Source organism: Candida metapsilosis, assembly GCF_017655625.1.
Source record: "Candida metapsilosis strain BP57 chromosome Unknown scaffold2, whole genome shotgun sequence".
In the NCBI taxonomy this organism is placed as follows: Eukaryota; Fungi; Ascomycota; class Pichiomycetes; order Serinales; family Debaryomycetaceae; genus Lodderomyces; species Lodderomyces metapsilosis.
Window position 1 is genome coordinate 1,801,536 of NW_027138160.1, and position 13,025 is coordinate 1,814,560.

Here is a 13,025-nt window from a genome sequence, read left to right on the forward strand (position 1 = left end):
CTGTTGTTTTTAGTTTATAGTACAACTACAGTATGTAGGTACATTTTTGTGTGTGTGTTATAGTGTAATAATATAAAAGACGGAATATTACAAAAACAAAAGTAAACACCGATTCCGATATGTAAACACCGTTTTCCGATGGCTACCTTACCATGAACTATAATACTAGTCTAGAGAGTAATAATTACCAGTAGATTGATCTATACATATTATAATAACTGTACTAATATTGAATTATCTTTAATATTCGGAGTTTAATATACATACATTAAAAGAATATACCGCCGTTTCTTTGTTATTCTTTTAGTTCCGGCTTAAATACGGAGTTAAAGTCAATACCCCTATTTAACTAAAGTTATTATTCCTTATTATATAACCATCTTTCGTATATTCAACCCAATTACCGACTGTTCCCTTACTCTTCTATCACCCCTCTATAACTATAGTAGCTGTCATATAGTATTATAAAAACCACCGTTATATCTATCTATCTATGTACACATGCATATTTCTTTATTCGTATCTCTATCCATATTTAGAAAGAATATATACACACTACACACACAAAGAAAACAATAAGTACTCTTCCCCTCTTTCTCTCTTTCCGATATATTCCGACCATAAGAAGAAAAAGTATAAACAATGCAACTGTAGAAACAGTTCACAAACCAGTTATTAGTTCAAATGGCAACAAAGAGAGAGAAGCCAAGAGAAGGTTCTCTTTATTGTGCTTTACTTAACTCCGTCTTTTTTAAAAAGCATCATCAACATTCTTCGTATATACTACTCTCTTTAGACAATATGTAATGCTAAATTACGTTCCATTGCATTAATTGTATAAGTATCGGAAGCTTAACACCGAGGACTATATATATATCCAAACTTCCACTCCCCGTATATTTGTCATTCCTTTTGTTCCTTGTATCCTTCTTATCCACCTAAACTCCTCAAGAGCACAGACTAGAGGAAACACAACCAAAAATCTAAATGTGTACACGTTATTTTAAAATCGTAAAACCTTGTCCTCATTCCATCTCTGCCGAAAGGGAAGCCCCAGTCACACCCTTCTTTCATGACAGCACAATCCATGCTCCTTAAGCCCTCCCTCCAGTCACCACATATCATCAACATTTTCACTCACTTGCATCGTACCACCAACTGTCTCAATCAACTTATCAACCTCATTTATCTTCCAACTCTCTTTACACAACTGACATATCACTCGTAACTTATTTCTAGCTTTCTTTAGTTGTACTTCAAACTGAGCCACCGATTTTTCATCATTATTCAACAGTAACCCATCATCACCATTACTAATATCAACATAACTTTTCAACTGCTGTAAATGACCTTGTATCGCCTCCAACTTCTTCTTTTCAACACCATCTCCACCATACTCACTCATATTGTCTTCCCACTTTTCAATCAACCCATGTATATACCCCACGATCAAAAACCGTTGAAAACCAGTTTGATACCCAAATTGTTTACCTTCAAGATACTGCTCTTTTGCAGATTGTTCAACTCCCTCTTGATAACCAATTTGATATTGTTGTTGTTCGAGGTTTAGTACTTCATCTGAATCTATTTCTATATCTATATTGTCCATATCTCCCTCCTGTTACTGTTTATTAGTAGAAGAAACTGGAAGCTAATTTTATAATGCGCGGGAAATTTTCAGATGATCATCAACAAACTTTGCTTCTAAACTACTGAAAAAGTAAAATGAGTCTACGACACGTCGTTGGATACGATGAAGAAGAAGATCAAAACGAAGTCAATGAAGTTAATGGGAATGATTCATACCTAGAAGACGGAAATGGTGATGACACTATCTCATCAAGTGACAATTCTGATATTTCATCTTCAGAAGAAGAAAGACAACAAGACAACAAGACAAACAATGGAACTCCTATTGCTCATCAAATGGAAAGTGAAGATGATATGTTTGCAAGTGATGACGATAATGAGGGGAATAAACCACTGATACCGCAAGAAGATGAGGATGATGACGATATGTTTGCTAGCGATGATGACGACAACAACAACAACAATAACAACTCCACAACCAAACCCACAAAACAACCCAAACAAGTCCAGTTCTCCAATAAAAACACAACAATACATCTAAACCCCACCTCAATTGACGATTCAAAAACACAGGCTAAACTGGAAGACGACGATGACGAGTCTACAGACAACGAATACTACATCAATGCAGAGGAATTCACTACCTCCAGTAATAGAAAGAAACGACAGCCTAAAATGGAAGCATTCAACATGGACCAGGAAGAAAGGGATGGTCACTTTAATAAAGTAGGAGACTACATCAGCAACAAAGAAGAAGGTGATGATGATTCTGACTCTGATCTGGATAAACCTCAAAATGAAGACTCATGGGCTATGAATCTATCCAAGTCCGATATCCGTAAAGCCAAACTAGCACAACTGAGACGTCAACAACAACAAGAGTTAAATGAACTGCACAAGGATGGAAATATGGATCCAGTGGAAGTTGTATATGCTTCCTTGATTGGGTTATTGGAACCTGCTGAATCTCCAATGGAAGCCTTGGCTCGACTAAATGCGCAATTGAAACACAACAAGAGGAATAATAAAAGTGGCAAGAGTAAGAGTAAGAGGAAAAGAGACCAAAACGACAAACATGTAGAACACGTACTTGATTCAACTATTATCAAGCAAAATATTTCTCAAATTACCAACTTTTGCTCAGTGCTAATCAACGACAAGCATATGGATGTTGATGAAGTTTACGATATGACAAGAGAACAATTTATGAGAATGTACCAATCAGAGACTGGGGAGGAGTACAACCAATCTACATCATACATGAAACGACACCGAGAAGAAGAGGACAACACCAACAACAACAACGACAACGAAGAGATAACAGATGGAATCAGCAATAGTGGTATAGTGGATACAGAGCAGCCTCCTCAATCTTCTCATGACGATTATGGTGACAAAATTTGGGAATTTAAATGGGTCAATGATGATACAAATACCATTAATGGGCCCTATTCCAACTATGAAATGTCCCATTGGAAAACCCACTATTTTGAAAATAATGTTGAAGTTCGCAAATTGGGTGACGTCAAGTTTGTACACATACAAGATATACATTTCTAATACAAATAATATAGAACATCCATTTTTAAAAACTCCTCTAATACCCATCCAGCCATGCAGCACCCTCAATCATCATCTAGGAAATCAATGATGGGAAAATCAACAGACTTGGCAATAGCTTCCGCCATGGCCCAATCCAAATTACACTTCCATCGAATCCTCGCTGCCAAAATATCTGAATTACTAGTCTTGCTCAAAAACCCCAATGAATACAATGTGGCAATTTGTAAATTCAAATCAATGTTTTTCGTCAATGTGAAATTGGCCTTTTCTGACAATTTCTTATTCTCTAAATCAATAATCTCATCTCCTAAATATAACAAATCTTTTGAATCTGATTGGTTGAGAGTCACTGAAGAATGTTGATAAATTACTGATAGGATTGCGAGAATACGCTCCAAGTCGACATAGTTTGCTGTCAAGTATCGAGAGTCGATATCGTCTTTTGTCATGTGTACATCTCCATTAGCACCATTAAGCTTTTGTCTCTTTTTCGTACTGGCCCGTTTCTTATACTTGACTACTTTGACTTTGGAGTACTTGTGTAGGTCATTCCGTTGGTTTCCATAAGAGGCCAAGTATGCCGCTAGGAGAATGAATTTGGAATGGTAGGGTAAATCATGAACATTGCCTAATCCAACATTCTCTCCGTCCTCATTCTGCTCTTGCCCTACTTCTTCTCCTTCATCATCACGTAACGTCTTGTAATCGGGTACCGATGAATTACTAAGAATCTTATCATTTGTAAATAGACCAATATTATGTTTAAAAATTTTGACAATCTCACTAATTGAATATAATCCATTTCGTATTGGTTCAATAAACTTGTCCCACAACTCAACAACCAAATGTTTCAACACAACCATATTTGATCCAGTGTACAGGTAATACAGGTCAACAACAAGCTTGACATACTGATTGTAAAAATCCTGCTTTGCTGATTCAGAAGGCACACTGTCTGCCTCAGCAAAGCTACTCAGTTTAAACAGACACAATTGAGCTCCTTGTAATATCCTAACCACTTGTGCTTCCGAATACGGAGCAAACTCAATTGTAGGATTCGACAACGTTGTCACCTGTCTCGGAATACCACTATTAAACACAATCACAACTGATATATTCTGCACCATGGAACATTCTCTCAACTTACTAAATGCAGAAACAAACTCAACACAACTCTCCAAACACTGATCAAACCGATCCAATACCAACACATGATGAGTACGGTACTCAGTCTCCTCAAATAACGTCTCCAATGACGATGCAAATGACGCAAACTGATCAGATATCGCAGTTGTCAAAGCCAGGACATCAGAAGCTTTCAACACGTCTAGATCATCACCGCCATCTTTTCGTATCCTGCTGAAACATTTCTGTAGTAACATTTGCTTCGATACGCATTCATCACAGGACACAATTGTATGGTTTACTTGTAATGTGTTGAGAAATTCTTTAACGACGTGGGTTTTGCCAATTGGTTTGAATCCATTGATTAGAACACATGGTGAAGATAGGGATGCATCTCGGTTGATGAATGCATTGAGTGCGGTGATTTCGTAATCACGTTCTTGTACTCTCGATTTGAGACTGGCAAGCTCTTCCGTAGTTAGACTCATGGTTGAATAGTTGGTTCTGGAGTCCTTATGTTTGAGTTTGTTATATTTTTTTTTTCTTCAACTTCTATGCATCTACACGTGATTTACTATAAATTTGTCTATTCCTTTTCCACTACATCAATTCCTCTAATACCCCCTTCAAAAGCTGCATATTGTAAAACCTCCCCACATTAGCAAACACTTGCACTTGTTGATCAACTTTAACATGATCAACAGTTTCAACCCAATTTCCAGAACACGTACAAAACAAATCCAAATTGCCCTGTCTTATACAACCACATTTATCACATTGCAAATCTTGATTATAAAAATCAGTAAACAACTTCATCAAGATAGCGATTGTTTCTTCTTCCAATGCAATCTTATTGTATGGACGGTGACAAGCAGTACAATTCCAAACATTGATTTCTTCATCGCGACATAAATCAACATCTCTAATATGATTACAATAATCACATATAACATGAGGTAATTTCAATGACGTACTTGGATTGACGAAATTAGCTTGTGTACTAAACTCCTTGACATCAAATACTTGCAATAATTCCTTCTTTAATAATCGAACTTCGATATTTCTCTTTTTAGATAAACCGAAAACAGCACAGATAAATTTAACCAATTCCAAAGCTGGGTTCTTCATACGTAAATGAGATCCCGGCAAATTAGGAAACTCATATTCCTTTTTAAACTCAGGATTAATGATTGAATCAATTTGTTTGCGATACAATTTCTCAATTCGTTTCTGCAATGGTTTTCTAAATATTTCAATCACTCCATTATCAATATCATCAACATCTTGCACTTCTGGTGTTTGTTGCAACTTCTTTTGTCCATTTAAAATATGGAGGATTTGCGTCACTCTTGGAGTACCAGCTTGTGTTCCATTACCAGTCAAATTCTTAATCTTGTATTGAGACAAGGCATCCAAAAAGATAAAAACCCAATCTTCAAACTCATTTTGGAAAACAATGGGGAGGAATTTCTTAATTTGCCAGTAATTTTCAACCACTAAATCTTGAGTCTCTTCACTAGTAATCTCAGTACAACTTCTTCCTCCGTGGTTGAATTCGTCCATCCAAATCAAAATATCCCAATACTTGATAATCTTCAAATCAAGGAAATTGAAAAGTGGTTTCGATCTAGCTGCTTTCAATATGTACTGCCCATAAGCAAACGAGTTTTCAACTGAAACTTTTGAAGTTTGAATCAACATCTTGGTCCTATTGGCAAATATCACTTGTGCCCCCATCCTCTTAAACTCACTAACTAATTGCAACAATGCCTTTGAGCTTAAATTATGCACATGATAATGTAACGAAGGGTCATACAAGTAGGAATCCTTCTTTTGAACCCATGTAATCAATGCACTCATGACAAAGTCTGCATTCACATTGTTTGCAAGAGCATCATCCCACCAGTCTTTAACCATACTTCTCAATATTGATAGTGCTGGAGAAGAAAATGAATCTTCAGCAAACGTTGATGCTCCATTATTGTTATCAAAGTGAACTCCATCCTCAGCCAAATCCGTCCCTTCGGCTTCATTAATCAAAGAACTAGTCAAAATGGTATTGATTGTCAATGTACCAATTTCAACTTCCAAACATGCAGTTTCATAAATTTCGGGGTTATTAATTGTGGGGAACTCCAATGACTCCAAGCTGATAACTTTATCCATTTCAAAACCTCCATGATCAGGTAAAGGTTTGGGTGACCACCAAAGGACAATATTATTTTCAGTCAATCTTCTTGCATATTCCACATCAATCAAGTACCCCACATTTTCAATTTGTAAATTACAAAGTGGCACTTTCCCATATTTAGACAAGGCAATCAAGTTTTTAATCCATGAGCCTAATGCGAAATAATGATTCATTACTCGCTTCGAAATCAATACTTGCCATCCAATTGCCGGAAGTGTAAGTTCACTAATTGACATCTTGATGGTGGGGAAGTCAGAAATTGCCGTCAAGAGCGGGACGATCTTGGAAATATATGGCGACTGGATTGCCAACAATGCCTTATTGCTTCGACTTTCATGGATCTTGCCGAGTGTTTGATTCAACTTCTTCAACAACTTCAACTTGTCATGATAATACAGTACATCGAAGGCCATTTCATCAGGATAGTCAATGATTCTTGACATTTTTTTCAATTTTTCCCGTTTACTTTCAAACACTTCTCCATATATTTTGGAAATATTATTTGGCAATTCTTGTGCATTTGCCGTGGGTTTCAACACAAACATGGTACTTTGATCATCCCAAGACTTGAAAATTGTATAATACTCATAACTATTGGTGACAATATGAAGTAAGTAAACCACATCCATATCGAATTTACTCAAATAGGATTCATTTTCAACCTTCAACAACTCTTTAGTATTAAAACCGTTCTTTAATCCTTTACCAAGAGCTCCTACTTTGGTGTCATCAAACTTGACAGTGTTTCCCAACTCGATAACTGCTCTTTCAATCGGTTCAACATTCGTTTCATAAATTCCCAATATGTTTGAGCTTTGAAACATACTATCAGCATCAGCTATTTGGTCTTGATAAATCGATTGAGGCATAGTGAATTTGTACAAGTTTGTAGCATCGTGTGAATTGGGCAAGATTGCATTTGATTTTTCAATTTCGCAGCCAGTTATCGTCTGCTTTGAAGAAAGTGGACCCTTGAATGAAGCATATATCCTCTTTGGCACATGGAAGTTAAACGTATGTATTTTCTCACCAGCTGAAACATAAACCTTCAAATCGCCCGGTTTCATTGGATCTTGTTTATATTCAAGAATTTCCCAATTACTTCCAGCAATGTTTTCAGCTTGTTTTCTCATCATACCTCCAACAGTTGATCTTTGTGCACTTTGAGCTTGTGAGCCAAAGAGTTTACGTCTTCTTTCTCTACCCGATGCTTGCATTGTCCATTTGGCCTTTTGGTATTGCAAAAACCCACCATAATCTTTAGTAATGTCTGGGCAACTTCCATTCAAAATAGCTTGATTCTTTTCCTCTTCCTCAGAATCATAAACCAAATTGGCCCTTCCTGCTTTCCTCTTCTTCAACCGAACTGTACTCATTTTAGCCTTGACAGCTCCAGTATCAATTTCACCAAAATCTTCAATATCTTGAACTTTGTTGTCATCTTTAGTTCCAGCATTAAAGAATTGAGCTATTGATTTTTGTTGCTTTGAGCTTTCTCTATTCTCGACTTTTTTTCTTAACCAATCAGGATGAGGTACTCTAGGAACCGGGTTCTTGACGTTTTGCAAAGCAGCAGGAATGGTGATGATTTTTTGCACCACTGATGCCAACCTCTCATAGTAATAATCCCAATCAATTACATCTCTTGGACTGAACTTGTTCAATGACGGATCTTTAAGCCATTTCTTCATAAACACTTCCTTCTTTTCTGAGGAAAAAATTGATACTGGAATTGCTCTCTCAGTGACTGGAGCACCAATAGGTTTTGCACTAATGATATACTTTGTAGCTAAACCTGCATCTTTGACCATATCCTCTCCAAGAAACTCACCCAAACGCCTTGCAGTTGTGATTGAAGTTGATTTTTGATCTCCATATTCTGCCAAACTCTTGGACATACTTCTGTTTTCACAAATAAGTTCAATAAGATCTTCATCTTCCAACATTCCACCCTTTGTGTCCAAAACATCAAGCCAGTTATTAGCCACTGTAGCAACGGCTTGATAACATGATTCCAAACTATCACCTTCCAAAAACAATTTAAAAATATCAGATTGAAAGTTTTTAATCAATTGAAGTTCTCCTCTTCTTTTCAATTCGAAACCTTTCAACTCGGCTAGGGAACCATCATCATTGAACACGGCATACCTCTTCTTTAAACCTTTACCTTCCTCTTTTGAAGTTGGCAAAATCATTGCCTTATAAGGACCATCAACTTCAAAAAAGATTGAATTATCTGATCTCGTCTTGTACTTGAATGTCTCTGGATCAACCAAGTCTTGATACTGGTGGTTGGTAAACCTTTCATGAACCAAAAAGTTCAACATAGAACAAGGATATTCCAAAAAGATCTTTTTCCCATCTTTACATTTCAAATTGAAATTTTCGGGAAAGCTTTTAGGCAAGATACACCAAATACCATCAGTGTCCAATTCCAATGGTCTTCCAATACGTTCAACCAAAGCTCTAGCCATTTGAATGATTGTGGCTCCTGTTAAACAAGTAACACCCGCCATTTCCATAGAATACCACCTTGAACCTTTTCTCATGACATACCCGTAAAAGGAGTTTAAAATAACTTTGTGAGCCAATTGCAAAGAATCATACAACACCACCATCTTGCTAGCATCATCTCTGGCTGCCTTATCATTTCTGTCAATTTTGTTGACTTTCCCCTTCCAAACTTTCGCCAAGCCTTTAAACTCATATCTTCTGTCTCTAAAATTTCTCACAGTATCAACATAGAATGGGTTTTCTCGTTGACAAATGATGGCTTCTCTAGTCACCACTTGACTTTGTTTCACTCTGTGGTACACTTTTCTTGAGTAATCACTAACTCTTTTCTTGATCGCCGAGGCCTGCTCGGCATATGTAAGCTCGTCAAAGGTTCTTGGTGGTAACCATGGCTTTTGTCCTGGAAACAGTTCATTCTGTAAAGTTCTCTTCATCATATTGTATTCATTCATCTCGGCTGGATAATATTCACCTCTCCAAGACCATGGAAGTCTTCTATCACAATTCTTACCAGGCCGATTGAAATCACATGCAGCACAATCTTCCTCAGACTTCATGGAATCCGGTTGTAAACGATTAGATGTCATAATGTTGGGATACATAGAAGCAACATCCACATGATAAATCAATGGCACTTCTTTTCTCACTGGATTATTCTTCATATCCAATAAAGTCTCCTTAATCTCATTGTACACCTCATCAAAATTTTCCACATCCTCCATCTTTTTGCCATTTTCAACCTCAATACAAAACTTGATGGAATTGTATAAATTGCCCAATAATTCATCAATAGCAGTTGGATCAACTTTGAAATCAGTTTCAATATCACTACGGAAAACACCTGCTTCTAATGATTCAACATGACCACCAACATACGTCTCTGATTCCAAAAGATGTCCATCATAAAATCGTTCAATGGGGTCTGAATGCTTATTTGGTAGCAAAATATTATTCTCATATGCTTGAACTGATAATAACATCTCACACAAGGTTCCTGTACCTTTTCGTAAAACTTCATCAGGATTCAATGGAATAATGGTACACAATGAAAAGATGAATGGGTGAACGTATTTGTAGTACAAGTAATAAGTTGCAACTGCATCAGACACCGAATACTCTGACAATAATTGTGGTTTCTCATAAGCATATGGTGTCATTAACTCAGGATCCAATTCTGTTGGATTGTAGCCTAGTTTAGCAGTAGTAACTGCTTTCAAACCTTGTGAACCTTGAGGCAAATATGAATCTCTCTTTACCCATCTAAAACAATCCATATGCACACAATATTTTGACTTGTATTCACCTTCGTTATCTTTAGCAAACCCAATTTCATCAAACATGTCCAAGTCATGAAATCTAGCTCTATTCTCAACGAATGGCCAATCGAAGAAATCACCATTGAATGTGGCTATAACGGTGGGTCTTGCGTCTCTTATATGCTCAAAAAATCTCATCAACACGTGCTTTTCATCTTGCTCATTGAATATGGTGAATAATCCTGGATACTCAGGCTTTGGTGTATACTCAAAATCTTCAATATCTTCCGAAATAATCTCACGATTGGTTATAAGAAATCCTTCTCCGTCAATCATGTACGAAATCATCATCACTTGATCAATCTTGGCATCAGGAAATTTTAAAGGCGCTTTAGTAGTTTCAATATCAAATGCCAATACTACCGGATCTGGAAATACAACCTTCTCTTTATCTTCAACAATATCAACTTTTGAATGTTTGGCATAAACATGATACCATTTCCCCACACGCACTTGTTTATCAATGGATACTCTAACATGATAAGGAACATCATACTCCTTGATATCACTAATAAGTTGTGAAGGATCAGAAACATCCACTTCGTTATTATAATTGAAAACATCTCTTGATTCTCGTTTCATTTGATTATCTTTGATTATTGGAGTAAGTAATCTTCTAGCTGATAATAAATCTTGTATATTATGGAATGTCAATTTGATTAAATTCTTTTTCAATCCAAGTAAATGGTTCGGTAGTGACAAGTCCTCCTTTGTAACCCGTCCAAAACTCTTGACATTACATATTTCCAAAAATTTTCTCATCCATTCTTCAACTTCTGATTCATGTCCACTATTTGCAACTGTTTCAATGAAGAAATATGGATCGTATTGTAATGTAGCTTTAAAACTTCCACCTTCTTCATCTAAAAAGTAATAATCAACTCCAGAATAGCCAGTTAAGTAACTCTCACTAGGTATGATAGTCGCATGCATATTAATTAACCACCCTTTTCTTGGTTTATTTCCATCATTTTCTCCGTGTTCAAAGCGATCAAATCCCATTAATGAGTCCATTTGATCTATCCTAGCAACTAAATCCTTCTTTTGTATGGAGTCTGTGAGCATAGGGTTATTAGCCTTGTATGGATCTTCTGGTTCTTGATGCTGTCGTGTTCTATATTGGCTAGTTTGATATTTGGATCGTTTGTTGTTATCATTTTTGACAAATCTGGCTGAGGATGATCCTTTGAAAGCAGGTCTGGATGAGGACATAATTGATGTAATAAATAAGTGTTATTATGCTGGTATTAGTCTATACCTTGATTTCAAGAAAACTTTGCAACACCGTATTGAGGAGATTTATTTGATATGAAGGAGAAGAAGAAGAAGAAAAAGAAAAATAAAAAAAAATTCTTCTGTTGTGATTAGACGCGTCGTGTTGCAAAACAAAAAGACGATTTGTACGACAGTTGCACAGTTCATATACAGTCACTAGAGGCGGTGTCTATGAATCATTGTTCTATCCACTCACATATCTGACACTGATGGAATGGAGTTTTGCAGCTACAAGTGCTAGCAATACACTTTCAAATTGGTTGATTCTTATTTCTATAGTCATCTCTACTTACTCATATAAAGGAATATAAAACCTTCAATAACCACAGAATAAATAAACAAAAATTGTATCCTTAATTTCCTTTGAGTACTAGTAACAACTGAATTATTATTGACTGAGTTACCATTAGCTGGTGGTAAAATAATATATCTCAACAGTCTCATTAAAAACACTGAAAGGGAAAGAATGAATATCAAGACAATCAAATAATAAGCATATCCAAGATAATGACCAATTGTATGTTTTAAACATAATACAACCACAATTGAAACATATTTGTAACTGGAAAAGCTAACAATATCATAAATCTTAATTTGTGAACAATTTAATAAATATAATCCAATTTTGAATACAGCAACATCCAATACGGCAAATGCCAATGTTTGTGATGCTAAGTATCCAAATAATTGAGGGTGAAATTCTCCACTTAGACCTTGGAAAGCAGCCCATAAAAGGATATAAGTTACAAATGACATAATGGGGATGTATAAATCAGGGGCATTGACATCATAAGTTGGTGGTAGGTATTGACCCAGTCCATTGTCTTTTGCCAATATTCTTGTCCAATCTTTATGACGAAATGGAAACAATATAAGTAAGATCTTCTTCAATACATATGAATTACTAACTTGAAAATAGTATTTGATATCACCAGAAATTGAACCAAAGTTTTCTTGAATGTATTGATTTGATTGTTGGAAGCCAGATCTAGCAAATTGAGAAGCTAGAGCAGCTGCTGGGTCATTGAGGAAAGTACCGAATTGTGGTTGTTGTGGGTGACCATGTACTTGTTGTGAATACTGTTGTTGTTGTGGTTGCTGTTGTGCTGTTGCTGAAGCTGCAGCCGCTGGAGGAATTGGTTGTGGATGATGTAAGTTGTTGTTTTGATGTGGCTGAAATGAGTCAGCTGCATACCCATATGGATTAGACATGACTGTGGTGTTTGTAATGTGCTTTGAGATTATAATTTGAAGTGTGTGTTGTCTCTTGTGTTGATCTAAAGAGAAAAACAAATTTTTCTTTTTTTTTTTGCTGTTTTTCCGTAGACTACCTCATTGGGTAGTGTAGTGTATGGACATGCACTAGTATGTTGATGTTTTTTTTTTTAGATTCCGATGAGTTCCGCTGCAGTTGTGCGCTACCTTTGAAGCGTTATTTTAGATTTGATAGC

At 36.2% G+C, this 13,025-nt stretch overlaps 5 protein-coding genes across 5 annotated transcripts; 1 reads left to right on the forward strand and 4 right to left on the reverse strand. All coding sequences in view use genetic code 12, as the record gives it.

Annotated features, from left to right (window-relative positions):
- Positions 1–1,111: 1,111 nt before the first annotated feature.
- On the reverse strand, positions 1,112–1,609 carry I9W82_002261 (ribosome biosynthesis protein; the record flags this gene model as incomplete). Its single annotated transcript, XM_067691097.1, has 1 exon — positions 1,112–1,609. One exon carries the CDS (start codon positions 1,607–1,609, stop codon positions 1,112–1,114), a length of 498 nt encoding a protein of 165 aa, XP_067549496.1.
- Positions 1,610–1,725: 116 nt separating this feature from the next.
- On the forward strand, positions 1,726–3,150 carry I9W82_002262 (U5 snRNP complex subunit; the record flags this gene model as incomplete). Its single annotated transcript, XM_067691098.1, has 1 exon — positions 1,726–3,150. The coding sequence occupies one exon, from the start codon at positions 1,726–1,728 to the stop codon at positions 3,148–3,150; it is 1,425 nt and encodes a 474-aa protein (XP_067549497.1).
- A 65-nt stretch (positions 3,151–3,215) lies between these two features.
- I9W82_002263 (origin recognition complex subunit 5) lies at positions 3,216–4,766 on the reverse strand (the record flags this gene model as incomplete). Its single annotated transcript, XM_067691099.1, has 1 exon — positions 3,216–4,766. The coding sequence occupies one exon, from the start codon at positions 4,764–4,766 to the stop codon at positions 3,216–3,218; it is 1,551 nt and encodes a 516-aa protein (XP_067549498.1).
- A 112-nt stretch (positions 4,767–4,878) lies between these two features.
- Positions 4,879–11,511, reverse strand: POL2 (DNA polymerase epsilon catalytic subunit; the record flags this gene model as incomplete). The annotated part of the gene is made up of 1 exon (XM_067691100.1): positions 4,879–11,511. The coding sequence occupies one exon, from the start codon at positions 11,509–11,511 to the stop codon at positions 4,879–4,881; it is 6,633 nt and encodes a 2,210-aa protein (XP_067549499.1).
- A 348-nt stretch (positions 11,512–11,859) lies between these two features.
- Positions 11,860–12,786, reverse strand: I9W82_002265 (protein transporter YIF1; the record flags this gene model as incomplete). Its single annotated transcript, XM_067691101.1, has 1 exon — positions 11,860–12,786. The coding sequence occupies one exon, from the start codon at positions 12,784–12,786 to the stop codon at positions 11,860–11,862; it is 927 nt and encodes a 308-aa protein (XP_067549500.1).
- Between the last annotated feature and the right edge of the window lie 239 nt (positions 12,787–13,025).